The 23,413-nt window shown below is 44.0% G+C and overlaps 1 protein-coding gene across 10 annotated transcripts in view; it reads left to right on the forward strand.

Moving 5' to 3' along the window:
- Positions 1-23,413, forward strand: part of TNRC6A (trinucleotide repeat containing adaptor 6A) — a 44,356-nt gene that overhangs the window by 3,110 nt on the left and 17,833 nt on the right. For 4 of the 10 annotated variants that reach the window (XM_014252623.2, XM_088064368.1, XM_088064371.1 and 1 more), the window contains 5 exons: positions 1,910-1,945; positions 7,670-7,760; positions 9,682-9,703; positions 16,521-16,853; positions 21,366-21,413. In XM_014252623.2, coding sequence (XP_014108098.2) covers positions 1,910-1,945; positions 7,670-7,760; positions 9,682-9,703; positions 16,521-16,853; positions 21,366-21,413 — 530 coding nt within the window. Of the gene's footprint in view, positions 1-1,909; positions 1,946-7,669; positions 7,761-9,681; positions 9,704-16,520; positions 16,854-21,365; positions 21,414-22,448; positions 22,556-23,413 lie in introns of those variants that run through there. The other 6 variants (XM_088064370.1, XM_088064375.1, XM_088064377.1 and 3 more) reach the window with 4 other exon arrangements.

Here is a 23,413-nt window from a genome sequence, read left to right on the forward strand (position 1 = left end):
AGGGTTTGGTTTACTTTTTTTATACACTTCAGCCAAATATTGTTTAGAGGCAAGACAGTTGTGACAAGAACTCGAATAAACTCTGTGTTGCCATATAACTACTGGCTCTGCCTCGTTTGCCATGAGGAGTTAGCTGGTGAATTTCCTGTTTACTTGTAGTTTTTAGAATGAGAGCTTAACAGAATGGGCTCAGGAGTTAACTCCTTAACTGGGGAGTTCGGAGTCAAGTTGAACTAAGAATTCTGTGCCATAACATGGATCACTTTGTATTTAAGTTGTTTCTTCTGCACCATTTGTTTTTGGTCAGGTGACTTTCTCACAAGTACCTGCTCTATTGGTTACATTCTTTGTTTTCAACTTCTGTCCTACTTCCTCTTTGAGTTCTTTTTCAGTAAGACCTTTAAAAAGGCTTTTGCTAGTGATCTCTTAGAGGGATTTCCACTGGGGCCATTTGAAATGTGCCCAAACCCTGAGTAGAGCTGATAGAATCTCAGGTTTGGTACCCTGCTTTTTGCCTTCCTTCCTGTGCCCAAGCAGTCTCCACCTTCCAGGCTGAGCTATGACTGTACTGTGAAAACTGAAACTGCTTCCCTGCTCTCAGTGTGTGTCTTCTTTTTTTAATTTTTTAATTTTTTTTATTTTTTTGTAATACACTTAAGTGTGAATGATTTGTCCCATGTTGTTGTTGAAATACAGGGAATAATTGGGGTATGTGGGAACCTTTAAGATACCTTTGGCACATTGCTGTTAACCCATCAGCATTCAGGTACTCGCTGCATTTGCAATGCCAGAAGTGATTTCAGAACTGTCATTCAGAGTGACAGAGTGCCAAGTCCAGAGTAGTGCTTGCTGCCAGTCTTAGTAAGTCAGGAGATCGTCACATTTTTATGACCTTAGCAGAGATCTTGTGCTGGCAGGCAGTGCCAAGAGTGAGAAGAAGTGATAGAAAACTACAGAACTTCCAAAATTCAGTGTTTGGAGAGTAAACTCTGCTATGGAACAGGTCTCCATGTCTTTCTGACACAGAGGAGTATATTTTATTCATTTAAAAGATTCAGAACTGGTTTGAAGTTCACATTAATGCCCCAGCTGGTTTATGTTTAGCCAGGGAGCTCTCGTTGTGCGAGCGCACAGCTGATAAACCATGGCATGCCTGCGCTGCATAGACCTGATTAATTGTTTTACTGGGGTAGAGCTCAGCAGATAGCCCTCGTTCTTCCTCCAATGCCATTATTTACAGTCTTATTAAATTTTCAGTTACCTAGTCAAACTGTAAAAGAGCAAATATCCTTTCCTAGGAAGGTACATAGACCTGTGCTAGAGTTTATGTTAATCTCAGAATTCACAGTGTGGCTGTAGACTGTGAACTCCACGGGACATTGGCTTTGCTTTGTGTGTGTTCTGAAGTCACTTCTGGAGTTTATGCTTATAAATTAATGGGTAGCAAATACACTTTTTAATCTTACTGGGAATATTGGCCTAGATTGTGTGTTTGTGATAGGATAAATATTACAGGTTTCAGTGCAGCTTGCTTATCCAGTTGGAGTGATTCCTGTTTTACACTCAGGATTAGCATTTTGGCTTGTCTGGCCTTTTGGAAAAGAATCTTCATTTGGTCTGTGTTCTCTCTAAAATTCATACATGCCTGGTGCTGTACAAATATTCCTGGTCTCAAAAATGAGCTTAGTGCATGACTTGTGACAGTGATTCAGATAAATCCATTGCACGCTCTGTTGTGGCATCGTGTTACAAATGAAATGTTACCTGCTCAGCCACGGAAAGAGCTGTCTGCTGTTAACTGCGGGAATATAAGAGTTAAAGCTGGTTAAAATCAGGCTTGCTAAGAATCACTTATCATTTAGTTCTTCTGATTTAAGTAATAACTTTTTCAATTCTGTTTGGTAAACAGGGCTTTCCTGCCTCATTTATGTGGAACTGAGAGAAGGTAAATATCTGAAATATGTTGACGATCATTTTCCCAGACCCAGGGGTTTGACTGTTGCTTCACAAGCATGCAAACCATAGGGAAGAGTCTCCATTGGTTCCATTCACCTGTGATTCTGCCCAGCTTGGTTGCAGACTGGCCGTGTTTTGGGAGAGCAAACTTCTCACCTCTAGATTTCATCCATGTATTCTGTAAAGTTACTATTGTACAATTGACTTTTACGCTTTCATGTAATAATAGCCACCATATTTCTGTGATATTTTTCTTATCTGCTGCAGGGAAAACATAGAGCTGGCCCAGTGATAGAGACATATAAAACCAGGGAGAAATGTAGTTGTTTCTGTTGATGTGCAAGCATGTGATTTTCTGTTGGGTTTCTGGGGGTGGGTCTTCTTCCTGATAAACTCCTTATGGAGAGATACCTGCTGTGAAATGGGAAGAGTTTATTGCAGAGAAAACATTCTATTCGTGCTTTCAAGACCTTTACAGGTAAAATGGCACATCCCTTTCTTCTCTGCAGACACGTTTTGGGGCTGTGCAGGATTGCCAGGTGGTCCCTGTGGGGTCCCTTTGGTGTTTGGGTGTGAACAAGCTGTGCTGCCTCTGCAGCAGGGACACTGCAGCAGCCTGGAGCGGGGCAGGGCTGGTGCTGGGCTTCAGCAGTTGGTTATGGAGGAGCAGTTTAATCTGCTTTCCTCGCTTCCTCATTTGTTACAGGAAGATAGGGATTGTTTATGGCTGCTGCTGGAGTCTTGTGTAGTTGGATGATAAACTTCTTGGGAAGGAGATCTGTCTTTTGTCTGCTTATGTAGCATCTGCTTATGTTTCATCTTGGATGAAACTCGAGGGCAGAACTAACACAAATATTCCAGAATTATGGTCCATTTGTAGTCCTTGTAGTTGGGAGCAACATTCTGATGAGCCAGCTTCTGTGTTAGGGAAATGGGAAAGCTGAGTGGATTCCAGGTAATTGGTAGTGGCAGACACGGTAGGTAGAATTCTGTCGCTTCACTTTTAGGGTGGTAATTTAAAGACTGAGGTATTTAAAAGCAAAAAAGAAAGTAGCTGGTACACATTTACTAATTAATTATTCATCGAAGTATTTTTTTCCAGTTCTTAGCTTGGCAGCAGCTCTCCTTTCTGTTAATAGCTGGAAAGAACACACACACACACACACACACACACACGTCTGGAGATGAGTGGGTTTGTTTTGTTCTCACTGCCTGAGGCTCTCGGCGCTCTGAGGAACACGCTGGGTGGGTTCAGGTGCCAGAGCGTTTCCATCTGAGGCACTGGCAGGGTTTGTTTGGATTATTTTGTTAACTTCAAATTACTGGTGTCTATTGCATAAACTCCAAGTGCTCCTTTGGTGCAGCGTGCTGTTTTGTCGATGGCATTGATAAAGGAATTGTAGGATCCCGTTTTAATCAAAATTACACATTTTATAATTGATTTTTGTAGAATGCTGGTGAGTATGGTTTTTACAAAACCTGAAAAAATCACTTTCATTGGCAATTTTATGTAATTGTGTCATTTCAAAAAACTGAAAGATGAGGGAACTTGTAGGTCAGAGTACAGAAGATTTATCAGTCTCAGCAACATTTGAAAGTCTGTGTAGAAGATCGGCTGTAGGTTGAACACGTGGTGCTGCCTTTGCAGAATTGTTAAAGATCTTTCAATCCCTGATACTTACCTGTAGCTACCTGGCAGTGTTCCAGCTGTAGCACTGCAAGTTAATTCATAACTATGAGAAGAGCAAACGGTAGAAAGGATTGATTTATTTGTTAAAACGATAAGAGAAAAAAGGTCTGTCACTGGAAATTTTAGACTGGTTTCAGAAGCTGCTGGGTATAATCACCTCTAATTCTTACTTGTGTGTTTGCTCGTTACCTCTGATCATCCCTCCAGTGATGGGGGCTCACTGTAACCTTCATTTCCTCAGTGTGGTGATAGAGTTTTGATTTTATTGTGGCAAAACGTGTTGCCTTTTGATATATTGTAACAGCAAAGATAGCAAAGCTGCACAAACATTAATTACTGCATCCTCAGCCTGTCTGCCAGGGGAAATACAGGTGAACTTGATTTTGCTCTTCTGCAACGTAAGAATAGGGGTTAAGTATGTCTTTTCTGCCCAGGTATTTTTACAATGCTAAGGTGGAGCTTTAGAAATTAAAGATTAATAGTACTTTTTCTTCCAAGAAGTAAAGTAATAAGTGAAGCATGTTTTGATACAAATATTAGCTGAAATGTTCGCAGTTTGAGCATGACATCTTTTTCCACTCCAGAAGCCAAATAACAAATCAAGCCATACAAAACTAAAATGCCTTGTATTGTCTTGATAACCTGCCTTAGAAGACTAAAAAGTTGGTTTTGTTTGTTTTGGTTTTTTTAATAGCTTAATTGAGGAAAACATTTTAGTAGTTTGTTGGGTTTTTTTCCCCCTGTATGCTAAGAAGAATTGTGCTGGGGTACACAATTGGAACAAAAATGCACTGTTAAATAAATAACGGTAAATATTTATCTGACCCTCAGTCTGCTTAAATTTATGCAGATAACAGCAGCTTCTCCTTGCCCATCTTCAGAGCTATCAAATGTGCAGTCTCTCCTGAGATCAAGATCCATTTTCATTTTGCCTCACTTGAAAATAAAGCACCTTTCAAGTTAAGCTGTTGAAACCAGAGGCCTTTGTTCTGTCTCCGATGTGGATTTCCTATTGCCAGGGTGTTTTATTTTCACTTGATCTAAATTGAAAAATATGGTTTGCATTTCTGCTAAGGCCATTTAACCTTGAGCAAGCTAATCCAGTTACACAGGAGGAGAAGGGCATTGCTTGTGCACGTGTTTTGGTGGAAGTTGGATGTCTGAGAGGGGAAATCAGAGACCTGTTTATATATTCACATTATCAGTGGGAAAGCTCGGTCCTTGCTCTTCCTCAGCCAGCTGACAGACCAGTGTGCTGCTGCAAACCCTTTGGCCACACAAGGTCGATGGATTAAGTCTCCCAGGTGTAGAGAAAAGCCCAGCAAAGGAATTTGTTAATTTTCTGGCTTTGTGTTGTAACCACGAGACCGAATTCCTGCGGTGGTTCCGTGCTCTAAAGGAGCCTGGAGCTGCTGCTGGTTTGTGCACAGGAGCAGGGAGCTGTTTGTCCAAGGTGATAAATGGGAAATGCCACATTCCACTTCTGTTCCTCAAGGAGCAGAACCAGAAATGGAACTTGTTTGTTATGTGTTCTAAAGGAGGCTGGAATCAGAGACATCAATCCCATCATTTGCTGTGCTGAGAGTGGATTTGAGTGTTGGGGAGAATAAAGGAGACTCATGCTTCCAGCTGTCAGAAATGGAAATTCAGGTGTTCTGCATGAGACTCTGATAACTTAAGAGGTAATTGTGAATTTCTGTCTCAGGTTTAAGTTTGTGTATGAGGATGGTGAGTAGACCTGCCTTACTTGAAGGGTTAAGTTTTCAGGGAAGGGCAGGGACAGGAAAGGCTTTGCTGTTGCTGCTTGGTTGTGCCAGTTGTGTTAGTTTTGCTCTGAGATTTGATGTTACAGCCGTAATTAATACTCTTAAAAACATATAATGAGCTATAGGCCAATGTGTTTTATCTAGGGAATACCTAGAGTCATTATCCTAATCATAGAGGGTTTTATGTCTCCTAAGCTTGCTTTGTAATCTAAAATCTGTTTGTCTTAAAAAGATAAAAAATTGAATGAGCACGTTGTCAGAATTTAGGAGTTCTGTTGTTCCTGTGTGACAAAAACCCAGTGATGCTGTGGTAGAATATTCCAGAGATATTGGTATGTTAGTTGTTAGCATCTGTATTCCCAAAATGAAATGTAATTGTGTTGATTTAACTGTAGCAGGATTGATGAAGGTTTTCTGGGGTTTTTTTTCCTGTGAAAATACTACTTTGCATTCTGCTTGCTCTTGAATGTGCTACAGCTTTCTTCTAAAAGCAGAATGATTTTTCAGTTAATGCAGTTTCGGCGTGTGACGGACTGAATTTGGTTGTACAAAGCAATGCTGGTGGCTGTGTTAACTGCTGGAACTGTGCTCAGGTTATTGCAGATGCTGTAACTCAGCTGTGGCCCCAGCAGGCAGGCAGAGGTGGGGCCCAGCCCAGTACTGAGTTCCCAAGGAGCAAAGCAGTGGCTCTGCTCCGAGGGGAAGGAGCTGTGTGTGAGCTGGCTGTCGTGTCAAGAAGGAGCTGGGATCTGAAGGAGCTGTTTCCTCTATAGTGACTCCAGGCCTGGTATTGTTCTCCAGTTCAAACTGCCTGCTAAAATTGGGACTGTCCCAAATTAACCCAAACTGAGGGTCAGCATCACCAACATCCCTGTGGTTACAAATGCTCGGGGTGTTACAGCGAGGGGCAAAACTGGACTGAAGTGTCACCTTTGTAGTGCACGGATGTCACTGCAGGTTAATCATTGCCTCAGATTTGCACAGGAGCGAGGGATTGCTCTAAATGAAACTGGCCAGCTGGAATTGTTTCTGTAGTTAGGTGTCTGACCTCTTAGTTATCCATGAAATCATTTTTGAGACCTAATTGTAAATGCAAGATTGCTTTTGCAGTGAGACGGCCCTCAGTGGATCTTGCAGGCAGCTGATGAGGCTGTGATAAAATGCAAAGTAGCCACATTGTGTTTGAAGGGTTGTGATTCCTCAGGCAGTGCACAGGGGAGTGCTCAGAAATAACACTTTTGGGTAATTATTTTGCATACCTTAGCACGTCAGAAAGCCATTCTTTCTTAAAAGAAGTAACTAATGCTTGCTTTCTGTTATTAGAAAATCTTAGAAGCCAGAATTTGGTCAGCAGAAGCTGATGCCTGTGCTCACCTTGAAAAGGAATTGAGCTGAATTAAAAGGAGAATTAACTGGTTGTTTATATACCTAAAAAAAGTAGTGAAAGCTTTAGTACCTGTGGACTATCTTGTGGTTTAATGCATTCAATTTGCATTGCTTCTGACAGACATCAAACGATCTTATTTAAAGCTGGAGGTTTATGGGTAGTTTGGGGTTAAAAAGGAGCCAGCTCAGTGTTTCCAGGCAGATGCAAACCATGTAGTCACTGCCCCATACTGACATTGTTAGTCCTTTTTCTCCAGAACACTTCTGAAATATGTTTTTAAGCAGCATAAGCAGGACAGTGCTGTTCCTGCTCAGCCTGGGTTTGAGCAGAAATACTGTGTATCGAGTGTCGTTAATTTACCTGCCGAGTTTTGGTTTCACTTTTGACAAGTTACAGTTTTGTTTCTGGGTTAGGGAACTCTGGAATGGCCCTGCTGGTGCCAGATGTGGTCTGGCCCTGAAACACTCTGTGATTCCTGGCTGAGATGGTTTGGGATGAGGGATGCACAGGGTGTGTGTGGCTTAGGCTGTGTGCAGGAAACTTCCAGGCTGGGATGAGCTCAGTCATACCAGTTCAGGGAGAGATTAAAGAATATCTGAATTTGCTTGCTTTTGAACCAGATTCAAGTCTAACTCTTCATTCTAAGCTTTGGAAGAAAGAACTCCTTACATGTAGCTTGACACCACATCTGCGCTTGAAGTCCTGTCACTGGTGGCTTGCACTGAGTGACGGTCCCTGTAGAAATAGGATCCAATTAGAAGCAAAATTCCCCAGTTCCTTTTGTGTCACTGTGAAATAATTGTTCTAAAATGAATCTAAGTGTGTACAGATTGTATTTTGGGAGAGTTAATTACAAACTGTGTGGTTCAGGGATTTAGTGCAAGAAGAGGAAGAACAGTTGATGGAAGAAAGGAAAAAGAGAAAAGAAGACAAGAAGAAGAAGGAAGCTGCTCAAAAAAAGGTATGTGGAGCACTGAGAATAAACTCCTGTGCTTGGAGCTGACTTGTTTCATTGCTAGTATTTTCTTATTAATTTGCTGTTTTAAATTTAAACGTACTGTCAGTTATTTAGAGGTAATTGACATATTGAACATTGTACTCTGTGTAGTTTCTTACAAAACTAAATTTTCTTCTGAGAATGATCCTTCTTTTTCCTGATCATCTGTTGAGGCAGTCTCAGGTTTGAAGCATCTCAGTGTTAGTGCATTTACTAGTAGAATAAAAGTACCATTTTAAGGCAGTGGGTTTCAGTTTCATCCTTGTTTTAATACATCTTTTTATTCTTCAGTATGGAAACATGCCATGAGAGAATTTGTAGTAGGGAATAAAAATTTTCATAAAAAAGAAAATATTGACAGCAAAGGTTTTTAAGGATGTCACAGAAAGGCTTATAAATACTTCAGAATCTCTGTTTACTGACAAGATCCTCATCATGGCCATTGATTCTAAATATTGACCCTGAGCTTGAGAGGAGCTCATAAATGCAGTTTTGAAACGTGTCCCTTTTGGTAGGAGCAGAGTGAACCCGCTCAGCACTTGTCCCGTGATTCCATTGCCTGATGCTGGCTCCAGACTGGTTTGTTTTACAGCCACAGACTTCCAGCAAAACCTCCCAAGCCCAGAGCCGAGCCCCAGGCCCTGATGGAGTCTGGAAGAGCCCGGCCTAAACATGTGTTTAAACATTGTGATCTCTTGGGCAGCAGGAGCAGCCAGGAGCCCTGGCTGTGCCCCTTGCTCTCCAGCATCTCTTCAGGTGCTGCAGAAATAGCAAAACCAGTTCTCTGCTCTCATCCATGGGCCAAGTGTCAGGCTGATGGGTTGGGTCACAGCTGGGCAGGGGGAGAAACAAACCCCAGAGGAAGCTCTGAGCACACAGAGGCACGGCAAGAGCCAAAGTGGCACCGTGTACCGTGCTGTGAAGGCAGTGCTCGGGGTTAATACATTGAGAGTTTCAGAAATTGGGACTGCAGGGAGAAGTGGAGGGACAGCAGCAATCCCAGGGGTGGCCTTGGGCTGTGGGAGGGCTGGCTGTGCCCCCATCCTGGTGCTGAGCAGCGTGCTGGGTGTTCCTGTTTGTGCAGTGTGAGCAATTGGCTCAGCTGGGTGCTGGAACACACAACCCTGGGCTTCGAAGGGCACAGAACCACCCAAGGCTTCAAGGTAGATGTTTTAACCGTATTTGTTGAACAGAAAGCACAATGAGGAGTTGTGGTGTGTCGTGGCCACACGTGCAGCACGTTTCTTTGGGAGGCTGGGGAAGAGAAGAGGGAGAGCAGCACTGAGGAGGAACTGGTGCTTTGGGGAGGCCCTTCCTCAGCACAGTCCCACTGTGCTGTACAGTTAAAACCACACCACCGAGGTACATTTCCATACCAGAGATGTTTCTCTCCCATTTTATCCTGTGATAAACTTTTTTATTCAAATAGATCTCTTATCTTGGCCGTATCACAGGTGTAACCCATTGAATCTTGCAAATGAAAGACTTGAAGCCTTGGCATTTGCTCTCTTATTCTTTTCCATTTCCAGGTCACTCCCCCTTCCCTGCCCTGTTCTGCAGTAAAAGTGGTGGCAGCTCTTTGCTTCCAGGCACAGTTTTTAACTCACTTAAAACGTCTTAATTTGCAAGTTTAATTCGGTCTGTTTCATGTAGTTATCTTTCAAATTAATTTTGTCTTCTATAACATTTAAACAGCTTTTTAAGCATAAGGAATAATAGGCCTGGGTTGGTTAGAAAGACGCTTCTGAAGTAGATAATTAAATAACTTGAAACCATTTAAAAAGAGGAAAGTCAAAAGCTAATGTTGCTTTATGAAGTGGCACGTGTACATGTGGTTTTTCTCTTATCTGCACAAATCACTGACACTTCTTTTTTCTTGTTCTAGGCCATTGAACAAAAAATCAAAGGTAAGTTACTTTACAGTTAGTTCTACTCTGTGTGTTATTTCTGGGGTTTTAAATATGTTGAATCAAATGTGTCACCTGAAGTCTCCTCCCAAAAGTGACAGATGGGACCCTTGAGACTTCAGCTGCACTTTGTCGAAGTGACCACAAAAGTCTAGAAGAGTAACAGCCAAAAGTTTATCCAGGGATTGGAGTTGCTGATCTTCCTGTTTTCCATTCTTATTTGCTTACAGAGGACCAGGCATTGACATAATACCTGAAGTTCCTTTCCTTGCTTGCTTTTTTCCTTCCCCTTTTTTGCTTTGTTTGAGAAGTGCACCAACACTTCAGAATAACTGTGTATAGGATGGATCTGTTTGAAACTTAATTTACAAATATTCTTTGTAAATTATTCATTGGGATTGGGAGCACGTGATGGACAAGTAATTAATTTGTCCGGTTTTAACTCCTGCATATGGAGAGCTCACCCTGCAAAATGATCAGGATGCCAGTACCCAAAAGCTGTAATTTCAGTATTCACAGCAGGTGGGAGCACTGCGGTTTTCTGAGAGTTTGTGGGGTTTGTATGGATCTCCATCCCAACCAGCTTCTAAAAATAGGAAGGAAGATTCTTTTCACTTTCTCTTGAATTGCAGCTCCTCACCTGTTAGTTGGGAGGTGCATGGTCTTGCTGAAGTGATGGTGTGGAGTGCTTGTGAACTGTTTTCTGGGAGCACTGGTTAATTGAGCACTTACTGGAGCAGTGGCAGATGCAACAGAAGCTTCAGAGCCCAGCTTAGCAGAAATGTAATTCTTGCTGATTTGATTTGAAAAATCCCAAAGTGTTTGAAGGCTGATGGAGCTTGAAGGCAGGGGACTGGCAGAGGACACACTGTGCTGGGGAAGAGGCAGGGAAGCACAAGGACCAGCCCAGCTGGGATGTGCAGGGCGTGGAGCAGGCAGGTTGTCCAGGACAGACAGTTGGTCTGGCATTTCTAAGTGCAATGTGTACTCTGGTGGGTGTGTTTAAATGGGAAAAATACCTGGATTGAGGAGAACCAATGGATTTTTAGCATGTGAGGATGCTGTGGGGAGGGAGCGAGGGCAGCTGTGCTGCTGAGAGTGGGAAGTTCTGCTGCCTGGGGAGGCTGATGGGTTGGTTTTGAAAAAGGGATTGCTGGAGGCAGAGGGAGCTGCCAGAGCCTCGAGTGAGCTGCAGGAGGGTCTGCAGCATTCCTGGAGCTGCTGGCAGTGATGGAAGCTGCTGTTGTGTGTGTCCCACCATCCTCTGAGCTGCATCAGGCTGACCAGGGATCCCACCCTCTGGCCACTGAAATCCATTGGGAGTTCTAATGTCTTTGGGCACAGGACAGAATAATTAATAAACTTGCTGGAAGACTATTATAATTAATAAATATAATTTTTTTTTTAGCATGCCCTTTTTCAAGCAGTGCATGGAATCGTGTTTGAAATACAGGCTAAGGGTCAGCTTTCTTCTGTGCACTCCTGCCATAAGGCTTCTAGGATAATAGACCAGATTTAAAGAACTATGAAAATGTCTGGGTCTATTCAGAAGTGATAAAATATGTCTGAAAAGACAGTGAAGAAGGCAAGTGATAAAATACTTTACTGCATAAAAACAAGCACTTGGAGTGCCCATTTGACCCGTGTGCTTGGGCTGCACTGGCGTCACATCAGGGCCGAGGCTGCACAAGCAAATGGCTAAAAATAGCATGAACCAGGAGGGCAGGAATTCTTCTTGGGAGGCTACCCAATGGGAATCTTCACATGGAATGAAATGTCTTTCTTCTGAAGGACAAAGTAATTAAAATTTTTTTATTATTATTTTTTTTTTCTGCTTTGAGGCTTAATATTCACTAATGGAAGCGTTAAGTTCCAACTTAATTATGTTATTATTTAAAGGGTATTTCATAAAGTTCAGCAGGAATTTAGAGTTGTCAGAGAAACATAAACAGGCAGTGCTGTGGAATGAAAGACATCATGAGATGCAGATACACAACTTTTTGCTACAGTTTCTATAGGAACAAAATGGGAAGTTTGTGTTGCCCATGGCTCTTGCCTTGTTTCACCAGTTTTGCCTCCTTGTATTCAGAATGCAAATTAATGTTTCATTAGTTTCCAAGTTTCCATCACGTTAATGTCTTAAATAATTTATTTTGTGCATGAGCTGAAGATAAAATACAAGAGTATAGGATCTCTAAATAATTCAGAATTATGTGTCTCTTTCAGTAAAGAAGCTGGTTAAGTGCTGGGAGTGGGAAGGGATGGTATGTCTTGGTTTTAAGTGTAGTTTGGACAGCTCCAAACTGTTGTTTTAGCTAAGGAAGAAATTGCTGTTGTACCAGCTGAAGCAGCTCCCAGTGTTCATGTGAAAGGACAAGACCCTTCAAGGAAATTCATGGAGCTGGGGATTTTTCTGTTCAGGACTGGAAATGGAAGTAATGAAAAAGATGCTAACAACAAGGTTTCTGGTACCAGCAGCATTTAAATGCCACAGTATTGCAGTTAAAAACACATGTGGCGTTCCTGCGGATTTCAGGGATTCTGACCTGCCTGGTTTGGTCCAGCTGGTTTTATTGAGGGAGGGAAGAGGAGGTTGGGAGAGTTAGAGGCAAGTCTATTAGTTAGTTGCTAAGTGGAAAGTTTATCTGTTTGTGCAGCAGCAGGAACATCGTGTGCCTTCCCAGTGCTCTTGTACCGAGTATTCTAAGAAAAAATAAGTATAATTGGAGTTGCTATTTGTTGAAAATACTTCAGAATTGTCAGTTCCTTCTAGCATGGCAAAATATGTCATTTTTGCTGTTTAAAGTCAGTGCTGCTAGAGACAGGCAGGTCAGTGCATTTATCCTGAATTTCCTCTAGCCCAGAGCTCTGCAGGCAGTGTGCTGGCCCCGGGCAGAGCTGATGAAGCCCTCGCTGAAGGAAAGAAGGGCTGTGTGAGGAAGAGGAGGAGGTTTGAGTTGGGCTGTGCCTGCTGCTCCAGCCTGGGAGCTCGCTGGGGCTGCCGTGCCCCTTGCACACCATGGAATATATCCATGAATATATGAATATATATATATATATCCATGAATATATGAACCCGGAGCTGGGGCAGCAGTCCAGAGAGTGCCACTTGCATTACAGAGCAGAGGAAACTGAATTGCCCGCTGGAACGGAAAGTGCTCTAAAAATAGCTGGGTGTGGAATCGAAATCTTTGACTCATATTTCCCACCTTGGAAACTTCTTACGCTTGTTCTTCTCCGCGAAGCCGACTGGCCCGACTACACAATCGCTGCTGAGTTTTGTCGGGGTTTTGGCTTGGCTTTGACTGTGCTTTTCCCGGTTGGGAAAAGTCTCCTGCCGGCTCCTCAATCCCGGCGGTGCCCGGGGGAGCGCAGGGGCCGGGCCCGCGGCAGGGCCGCGCTCACCTCCGTGCGGATCCGCAGGGGTTAAAGCCTTGGCAAACACGGAGAGATTTTCCAGAGCAGCTCCGAGCTCACAGCTGCGGCCATTTTTCCAGCACGAAAATTCTAGCACTACACCTCCTCCGTGTGTGTGAGCTCGAAAGGCAGAGTCGCTCCGTTTGCCCTTGAGCGTTCCGGCGCCGCGGGCCGTGCCGTGAGGGCCGGGCGGCAGCTCCAGGGGGAACGAGCCTTCCCCTGCCGGCCCGGAGCTGCTCTTTGGGACAGCATTTCACCTCTCTGCGCTGCTTTTGTGCGAGGCAGAAACTGTTTTCCATCCGCATTAAAGTTACTGGAGCAGCTGCCATTTTTTTATTGGAGGGGGAGTGCGAGTCCCTGGGCCCCTGCTCCAGGAGGAGTTGGCAGGCAGCTCCTGGAGCAGTAAAATGACACCATGCTTCTCCTCCATTTTCTAATGAAATCTGCAGAGTGGGAAAGCAACACAAGTTGGAAGCGCCTTTCTTTGGAATCTCTCTGTAAACTGTAACTCCACCATCCCCTGCTCTGAGGCTTTGTAGCAGGTTTGTTCTTTATGAAAATCTGTCATTTTTAATACTGGTTTCTGTTAACTTGCTGTTGCTAGTCAATTAACTGTGATAAACTGTCTGTTAATACTAGCTTTCTGCCTTAATACAATTTAAAATAAAATACTGCTGTGTAGAACAAACTTTTATTAACGAACAACTTGTTTAGAGCAAATTAAAATACTAAGAGAACGATTTAGGGGTGCTGGAATTCATAGTAGCCATATTGGAATATTAATGTATTATTTAGTCTTCTGAGAAGTTGTGGAGCAGAAAATGTTGGACAAGGGTGAATTTTGTAGCTTAAAACTTACTCTGTGGTTCTGGGGGAAGCAAAGGCAAGGGAATTCTGTTGCACTTTGGATAATTTCAGTTGAAAATTAGCATATATTGTGGACTCTGCATATTATATAGCCTAGCCTGGCAAATTTGTTATACAATTTGCTGATATCATAGCAGATAGAATTGCCATATCTGCTAAGGAAACAAATGTTTAGAATGTATGTGAAATCTAATATTCATAAGCTGTTAGAGAAGTGCTGTTGGTGCTGTGCCTTAGGGCTGGCTGGGCAGCAAGTACCTTGTTTATTTGTTGCACTCCTTGATAGTCAAAAGCGATTTGAGTTCCTGCAGGTCCGCTGGGGTCTGTTCTAACACTCTTGGTCTTAAAGTAGCTTTAATTAGGAAAGTGAAGTGTCAGGGCTGCCCTGGGCGTGCTGTTGGCAGCTCTGTCTGGGTGCCCAGGGAATGTCAGATGGAAATTATTTCACTTTACCCCAGAGGAGCAGTGGAAGTGGCAGGGAAGAGAAGTGACTCAGTGACCATGGAACTGGGTGCTGGATGTCACATTAAAATCTCTTCAAGTGAGGTGTGTTTTCTGCTTAAGGTGGCCATGGAAGGAAGAAGAGCTGGAACAGTGTGTGCCAGAGGCTGAAGGAGTGTGTGTGTCCTGCTCTGATGGCTGCAGGAAGGGTTTCTGTGTGTCCCTGTCAGCTCAGCTGAGCTGTGCTCCAGGCTGTAAAGGGTCATCCGTGGAATCAGCTGGGGCAGGAGGCACAGGGACAGCACCAAAAATTATGGTTTGGGCACTGCTTAACACACATCATGGAGTGTGAACAAATGTGTTTTAATTTCAGAGCTTGTTACAGTACCTGGACCACAGGAAAGTGCAAAGTCTTTCTGCATTAAATTGTCAACCAAGTCTCAGCAATGTGCTCAAGTAGCAGCTCTCCCCCCCTTTCAGGGCTTAGTCACTCTCAGTTACTTTATTTATAATGCAAGAAATTTTAGAAGCACCAAATGAAATAGATTTGTTTAGTATTATTTCCTATTTGTGAAGTTCAGTTTTGAACCAGAAGTCAGAATCACAATTTGTTGTCTCATTATGTACATCAAAATACTTCGCAAAGAATCAGTTGCCTTCCCTTAATATAGGGAGCAGCTTAAATTGAGGAAATCAGAAGTGGTGCTTGTGATCTTTATCAACTTCCCAGTTTAATAGCTTTTCAATACCTTCTGTTCTGTACAATAAATGGAGTTGTGTCCTGGCCCTTCCTCTCCTTAACTCTGTCCCTCTCCAGTCAGCTCTGAACTGGGAGAGCTGGTCCCTGCAGTGCCCGAGACAGAGCTGGGGGCCCTGGGAGGGGCAGCTGAACTTGGGTGTCCTCACCCTGAGACTTCTGCCTGCCTGTTTGTCAAACAAGGAAGTCTCCAAAGTGTTTCTTTTCTGCTTCCCTTAAGCAGCCAAAATGCATTATTCCATTAAAACACAACTCTGATGCTGATTCTTTTTATTCTAAAGGCTTCTATTTATTTTTTTTTTTTGAATACTCAAAGTAGAAATAAACAGAAATTATATCATAAGTAGCTCTGACAACATTCAAATTGATTCCTTAAACAAAAGCTCGAGTTTGTTTTTATTTTTTGTTGTATTCCCATGACTCGGTTCCTGAAAGTCAATGATAAAATGGTCTTCAAACATATTTAAAAGATTTTAAAAGCCCCCTGGAAGCTACATTCTCAGTCACGTAGTAACATTATCCTGGTGCTGAGGGAGGTCGTGGTCGAGTATTGAGGTATCCTGGGACGTTGCACAATAAATATTAAGACACTTTATGGATATCTCATCCAAGAAATTTGAAAAGCACATTAACATAGCGATACTGTGAGGGAGGGATGGCAGTAGCAGCAGAATCACAGCAGGAGCTCGAGTGCCTCCCTGGCCCTGCACCTGCCGGGGTGGGCTGTGGGGCTGGCACTGTGCCTTTGCTGTTCCCTGTGACCTCCTCTGCCCGTGCTTTGACCTTCCCCTGGCCTGGCCGGGGCTGAGATCATTTGGAGTTGCAGTTGCAGGCTTGGCCTTTCCCCAGTGCCAGCACTGTCCTGTGCTGGCAGCCACTCCTGCTGGCAGCAGTCACCCGAGGGCACGAGGACTTCTCCCTTTGGATGCTGGGCTCCTTAAGGCAGGGAAGCCTTAGCACCATGTCCTGTAGGTCCTGTTTGCCCCTTGTTCTTTCTGGGCCAGGCCAGAGCAGTTTTCTAAGGGTAAATGTTGAAATAAACTTGTGGTGCTGATTTGTCAGCAAGAGGCTGTAGAAAGCTGGTTAGTAGCAGCAAACTGAGATAACTTGGTTAGGAGTGATAGCAAGGCATATTCCTGCTTCCAGGTCTGTGCCATGAATTGAGGGATAACAGAGCTTTTCCTTGGGGATGAGTTACAGCTTAAATCAGAAGAAATACTGCCATTACATCATATATAAACACCTCTAATAATATTGACTTAGTCTTCAATTTTTTAAGTTGCTGTTCACATGAATAACTTTGTCCCACTTTCTTTTTCCTGGGGGTGGGGGTAGTGCCAGAACAAACCAAGACAAGTGTAAGCCAGCCCCAGCCTGTCACCTCCAACGGCACTTCCACAGGAACCAGCACTACTAATAATGCCAAGCGGGCCCCAGCCAGCAGCCAGCAGCAGCCCTTGCCTCGATACCCTCCTCGGGAAGTACCACCGCGATTCCGACACCAGGAACAGAAACAGCTTCTGAAACGAGGGCAGCAGTTACCAGTGATAGCTGCAAACCTGGGATCCACTCCCAAAGTGTTAAACGGCCAGTCAGGAGGCAGCACTGGCACCAATAACCAGCCCGTGACCAACGGAGAAGTGCCCAACAGCAGCAAAAAACAGCCAGGTGAGGGCAGGTACCTTGTTTTCCTTCAGCTAAAATCGAGTAGCTTAAATTCAGTTATCAGGGGAACCTTTCAGCCAACATTATTTAAACTTCCACTGCAAGCTGTAGCATGAGGAGATCCCTTCCTGTGTCTGAGCTTGACAGTGAATGTTGCAGGATGGTTTTGGCCTCTCTGGGCAGGTTCCACGCTGAAGCTGCAGCCCCTGTCTGGGTTGCTCGCTGTTGGCAGCAGTGAATGGCAGACACGGCAGGGTTGGAGCAGGTGGTGATTCCAGTGTGACCTCTGCTGTGCTGCACATCCCCAGTCCTTGTCCTCAGCATCCACCCAAGCGTGGTCATGGCACAAAGCACCTTTGTAGCGTCCAGCTTTGGTAGACACATCCCATAAGGATGGGTCTTTAGGACCCATCCCAGAGATGGGCTGATGTCACAGCCTGGGCAGCAGGGGAGGGAGGGAGGAATTCTTCCCTATTCAGGTGAGACCCCACCTGCAGAGCTGCCCCAGCCCTGGGACCCAGCGCAGGGAGCACCTGGAGCTGCTGGAGAGAGCCCAGAGGAGACACCAGGATGAGCAGAGGGATGGAGCAGCTCTGCTGGGAGGAAAGGCTGGGAGAGCTGGGAATGTTCACCTGGAGAAGAGACCAGGGCTGACCTACTTTTTGCCTTCCAGTACATGAAGGAAGCCTACAGGAAGGATGGAGAGAGACTGTTTACAAGGAATGGGATGACAGGACACAGGGAATGGCATCCCACTGCCAGAGGACAGAGCTGGTTGGGATATTGGGAAGGAATTCCTCCCTGGGAGGGTGGGCAGGCCCTGGCACAGGGTGCCCAGAGCAGCTGGGGCTGCCCCTGGATCCCTGGCAGTGCCCAAGGCCAGGCTGGACAGGGCTGGGAGCAGCCTGGGACAGTGGGAGATGTCCCTGCCTTGGCAGTGGAACTGAGTGGTCTTCAGAGCCCCTTCCAGCACATTTCTTTATGTGATTCTGAGCAGCACCTTGAGACTTGGCTTTCATTTCTAACTTCACATCTGGAGATCCAGCCAGGGTACAGCTTGTTCAGGATATCAGAATTGTCTTTTATTGTCAGGTTAGAATTTTTCTCAGTTTTGTCAGCTGAAGTTTGGTTGTATTACAGAATGGGTCCATTTTTACCTTTCCTGCTATTTAAGTTCAGTCATCTTTTGTTATTTTGGCTTGTTATGCATTCCTCCAAATAGCCTTTTAAGCCAGGTGAACTTGCCTGTTACATGTGTAGGATGTGCTGTTCAGTGACTGCACTAACATGCAGTCCAGTTAATTTTACAGGACATTAGTGTAGTTCATTTTTGTATGGAAAAAAGTAACTTTCTGTGAGGGATCTGGCTTTTCAAAGGGATTTGGTATTAATGCATGCCAATGCTTAATACTTTCTTATTTTTATACTTGTATTTATATTTTGATGTGCCTGTAGCAGGAATGATGTAACTTTTTCCACAAATAGTTTCTTCTGTGACCTTACTGAATTCCCAGTGTTTCTCAAAATCAGTGTTTCATAGACTACAAAGGATGTGACTCTCAGCCCCTTTAGCAAAAAAAAAAAGAAAAAAATAATAAAACCCTGAAAATAGCCATGATATTTCAAGTTTGACTTAAATTTTGAGCTATTCTGATGACTGCATCTTGAAGAAGCAGGATTTAAAATGAAAGTAAACAAAGCACTGGAGGCAGTGTATCCATGAGTCCTTGAGGAATGTTTCCCATATTACCTTCCAGTATTATTTCTGTAGCATACTGATAGAACTCTTTACCATTGCAATAGGTAATTTTTAAGTAGCTTATTTTCTTTGCTTCACCTGTATGATGTTGTTCCTGTCCATAGTGACATTTAAATTTACCTTTCATTAAGATGAAGCTTTTCCTGCAATATGTATACTGGTGAAGTTGTGTAGAAGGTGATTTAAAGGAGACAGTGATTTAAATAAACATTCACACATAAACTAATTTAAGAAGTATTAGTGCTTATACAGCACAGTAAGTCTCCCAGTTGTACCCAGAGGATTTGTGTACTGTTCTCCATTGTACTTCTTCCATGAACATCATCCCAGTATTTAATTAGCTGGATTCCCATTTGTGTACTGCATTTTTCCCAGGTTTGCTCAGTTTTCCTCGATTTTGTGCTGGTGTGGCTGGACACAGCAGCTGGGCACTGCCAGCATGTCCCAGTGCTGTACTGGGGTCTAGGGCAGGTGTGAGCTCTGAGTAATACCCTCATTTATTTGGATGGTGTGTCTGCACACCAGGCTGGAGCCAGGGAGGTTCAGGGTCCTTCAGGGAGAGAAGGGTTGGCCAGATCGCTTTGTCACCTTAGGAAAATGCCTGTGCTGCCTGTAGCTCCTGGCAGAGCTGTTCCTGGCGTTCCCTGCGTCCCAGGAAAGCTCAGAACTGCCATCTGAGGCTGGGCACTCAGGCCTCCTTTCTTGGTGCCTTGTGTGTGCCTGGAAGGTCTCTTTACCTAGAATAACCAGGAATAATGGCTGGCTTGGATGTGTTGTCATGTTCTTTCCTAATGGAAAGGCAGATAATTTTCCTGTGCTGGATTTCTGTCCCGGTTTCAAGCTCTGCTCTGAGGTGTTGCTGGTGAGGTGGAGGAGGCCCCGTCCAGCAGGGCCCGATATGTTCTGACACCTTTGTGTCTGAAAGGAAATGCTGTTTTGTCATTTGCCTGTCTGTTTCAATCACTCTCCCTACTTCCTCTTTGAGCCTCCACCAGCAACTCCAGGTACTCCCCTGGTTACCTCTGGAATCAAAAATCCCATGAGATTTGGCAGATCTGTAGGTCACTTGCACAGACAGCATCCATGGATGCTGGGGTTAAATCAGTGGCTGCTGGGATTGATCTGTATTTTAGGGCTAAAAGAAAAACTGTGGCTTCAAGTGTTGAAGTCAGAATTGCTGGAATTGGGAATGGCTGTGGGTTTGTGTGTAATTCATGAAAAGATCTCTCCCCAGTTCCAGCTGTGGTTGGAATGGTTTGGTAGGTGCTTTGTAAAAGCCAGGTAATGCAGGCAGATACTGCTGAATTTAAAGTCCAATTGCCCTGGGCTCACTAAGATTTTAAGTCATTGGTATTGGAAAATTTTTTAATTATATCAGTGGTCTAAACCTCGTCTCTTTACTTGTGTTTTGTGTGAACAGTTATCTCCCGTTTGGAAAATCAATGTGCTTTGTCTAGAAGTAAAGCTGAAGAAGGGACAGGCCTTCTGGGCTGGGTTTTTTCCTGCTGTTTTTAGGACATTTGGCATATTGTTTTAGTAAAGACACATAAATGAAGCTCATGTCTCATAGTGCTTCTGCAACAGATCCAGGCCAGTGCCAAGACAGTTATTTTAAGAAATCTCCCTAAGTGGCTCTTTATCAGGACACTTTGATACCCAGTTTAGTTGTTGTCTTCACTGATGTGCCCCATGTGCAAACTTCACATGAAAGGAAGGGTTGGTGGCTGCCCTGGGGTTTGCTCTGGAACACCTTGGAATAAGCAGGTGGTTGTTCCACGATGAAATTATTTAAATCATGAACTGAAGTATTTCCAGCAGTAATTGCTTACGACTGTGGCTAGAGCAGAGCAGGAGAGCAGCACCGGGCTCCTGGCAGGGCTCCAGTTTGGATTCCTCCCATCTGCCTTTATCCTGGTGCATTTCACAGCACAGCCACAAAGCTGTGCCCAGCCAGAGCCTTTGGTCAAAAGGTCCCTCCTGTGACCTGGGGGTGCTTCTCAGCTCTTGGAGGAGTCAGGGAAGAAGGGAGCAGGTAGTAGTGATGGCATTTGGAGTTAGTGAGGAGGGTTGGATTCATATGGGGAACGTTGCCTTCAGTGTAACAGTTGTGGTCTCCAGCTGTAAAATTGGTGAGTTTGGAAGATGAAGTTTGATTCTGTACAGTGCCTTTGTGGCTCAGGAGAGGAGAAGGATGTGAAAGAGGGCAAATGATGGATGTTATGCACGTGCTTGGCTTAAACCAGCGTTGGGCCATACTGAGATGTTGCTGTTTGCTCAGTCAGGCAGCGGAGTGCTCACTTGGAGGTGGAGCAAATGTGCTGTTCAGAGAGGGGAGAGGCACTTGCTGGAGCTTCAGGGCTGACCACTCAACTTCTTAATCAGCAGAGTCCAAAATGAACTGGTTTTGGTTTCACTGACTATAAGTTCTTCCTCTTTTTTGTATAAATCAAACTTTTAAGGACATGTTAAATTGGTTCATTAAATGCCAAATGTGTAACAAGTAGGTCGTAATGGAAATGTGTCATAAAAGCAGCAGAATTGCTAATTTTCACAGCCCCAGGCTGTTTGTTGTCATGTCCCTGCTCCCTGTGTGGGGAACATGATTCAGAGCAGACAGTGAGACTGAGCTGGCTCTGAGATAAACCTGTCCTGGAAAAGGGGTCTAAGGACTGGGTGTGCAGCAGTGAGTGCTTTGGGGACTGTTCTCTCATTTGCTGAAGTAACACTTCTGTGATTTTCTTGCTTTTTTTTTGTAGGCATGCCTCCCATTCGGGACTTGGTGAGCCACTCCCCTAACCAGTCAGGTTAGCTACTTCCATCTCACCTGCTTTTGCACTACGTGTTTGTGTTAGTTACATGTTTCACACAATTTTGTCTGATTTTTTAATTACTATTTTTATTTTTATTCTTTAGCTTACGCTTTTCATTGGCATGGGTGTGTGAATGATTGCAGTATACTTTCTCTGTGCCATTGCATACTAATTTGGTTTACCATTTTTAATTTTCTAATTAAGTCAGAATTCATACTAAGAGGTTTTGTCACCTTAGCATTAAAATACTGGGGTTTTTTTTTACGTTTATGCTTCCATGCTGACTTGCCTCTTTATGGTATTGAATAATCTGTGCAAGCTTGTGCTTCCTATCAGAGATGTGTCACACTGGAGGAAACCATGTCTTGATTGCTTGCTGAAAGCTCAGGACTGTATTTACTAAAATGTGTTTGTTCATAAGGCCCAAAGGTGCAGTGATTGGCAAGGTATGGTATTGACAGTCTGGGGGTGCCAGGTGTGCTGGAGCAGGAAAAGGAGGCAGAGGGTGCAAGATTCAGGTATTTCTTAATTTACGCTTCTGAATCCTGTTTATTTTAGCCCATGCGATGACAAACTGCTTTTTAAATAAATAACAGGTTTTTGCAAATGTTTCCTGCAGGATAACTCATAGATGGAAAGCATTAAATTAAAAATTACTGAAAGCAATCTTAGCAGATTACAGAATTTTAAGAAACTCGGGTTTGTGTAAATCTTTTCTTTGTCAAGGATTTAAGCAGCAAAAGTTCAGTTGCAACTTTAAATAGTTTTGGGAAGAAAAGCAAGAGTAGGTGTTCTGGCTCCTTGTGCTGTGCACCAAATGCAGTGTGTTGTCACGTGTCCTTTTTCAGTTTTGAGGGTGTTTTGTGGTCTCTGCCAGATACAAAAAGTCAGAACTAATATCTGCTTGTTCAGTGTTTGTATCCTTAGCCTCTGAAATTCATGAGTTGATGAGGTTCAGGTAGGAATGTTCCAGAGCAGTGGCTCATGCTAGACATCACTAACATGTTTATGTCCAGGAGAAAGACTTGGTCTAAGTAGTTCTGTCTGTAATGGGAGAAAGTCAGCTGAGTGGAAGTTAATCACTGCGTGCTGCTGGTGGATTGGCTCTGCACAAACTGCGTCGCAGCTAAATTAGGGTAACAGAATTTTAATAAATACAAGCTTTCTTTATGTATTCTGCTGCTGTGCAAATTAGAGTTTGTTTTACCATTTCCCTCTAACCTGTATTTCTCTGTGTGGAATGCAGGCTGTTTGCCATCTGTGTGCCTTGGTGTTGGTGTTAAAAGGGATGCTGTTACTGGGGTGATGTTTGTGCGATTCAAGATCTTGTTCTGTGCCTTTGGTTCTCTCGCTCCCAAGTGTGCACTCAGCTCTTTGATCAGTCCCTTAGTACAGGTTAAATGGCCTTTTTTAAAATGCCAGGGTGAGAGTTGAAACCTTGGGGTTTGTTGGGCAGTTGCTCAGACGTGACACTGTTCTTGCAGCGCCACACGAACGTCAGGTTCTGGGTTACTCAGCTGAATCCTGATTCTGCAGGACAGTGGTGGCTCTTCAGGACTGTGGAGCTGCCAGACACTATCACAGCACTGTGTCTGCCTGCCTGCCCCGCTCCTCCTGTTCCAAACTGCTGAGCCACCATCCTTCTTTCTCATGCTGATTTACCAGGTGAAGCTCAGCTGAGTGCCAGGTGCTGAGGAGCAGTGGGCGATCCCTGCTCCACCTCTGGGAGCCAGGGTCTTGGACTCGGTTCTATTTCACTGTAGGATGAGTAATATTGATATTGATTAAAAATGAATTTAAAATAGACTTGTGCGTCATTCTGAAAGCAGAACTTCAGATGGGTCTTGTGCTTTTTGTGCCAAGCTGTTGTTGTATAAAAGAAAATATCTTGACTAGCTTGTACTGAAGGCTCTCTCACGGTGTCTGTAACGGGGGTGGGAAGGTGTGTGTTCCCTGGCTGCTGTCACACAGCAGCTGGTACTGCTGGGCCAGGG

The sequence above is a fragment of the Pseudopodoces humilis genome, chromosome 18 (assembly GCF_049639895.1).
Source record: "Pseudopodoces humilis isolate 2021_Gansu_Grassland_sample_001 chromosome 18, ASM4963989v1, whole genome shotgun sequence".
In the NCBI taxonomy this organism is placed as follows: domain Eukaryota; kingdom Metazoa; phylum Chordata; class Aves; order Passeriformes; family Paridae; genus Pseudopodoces; species Pseudopodoces humilis.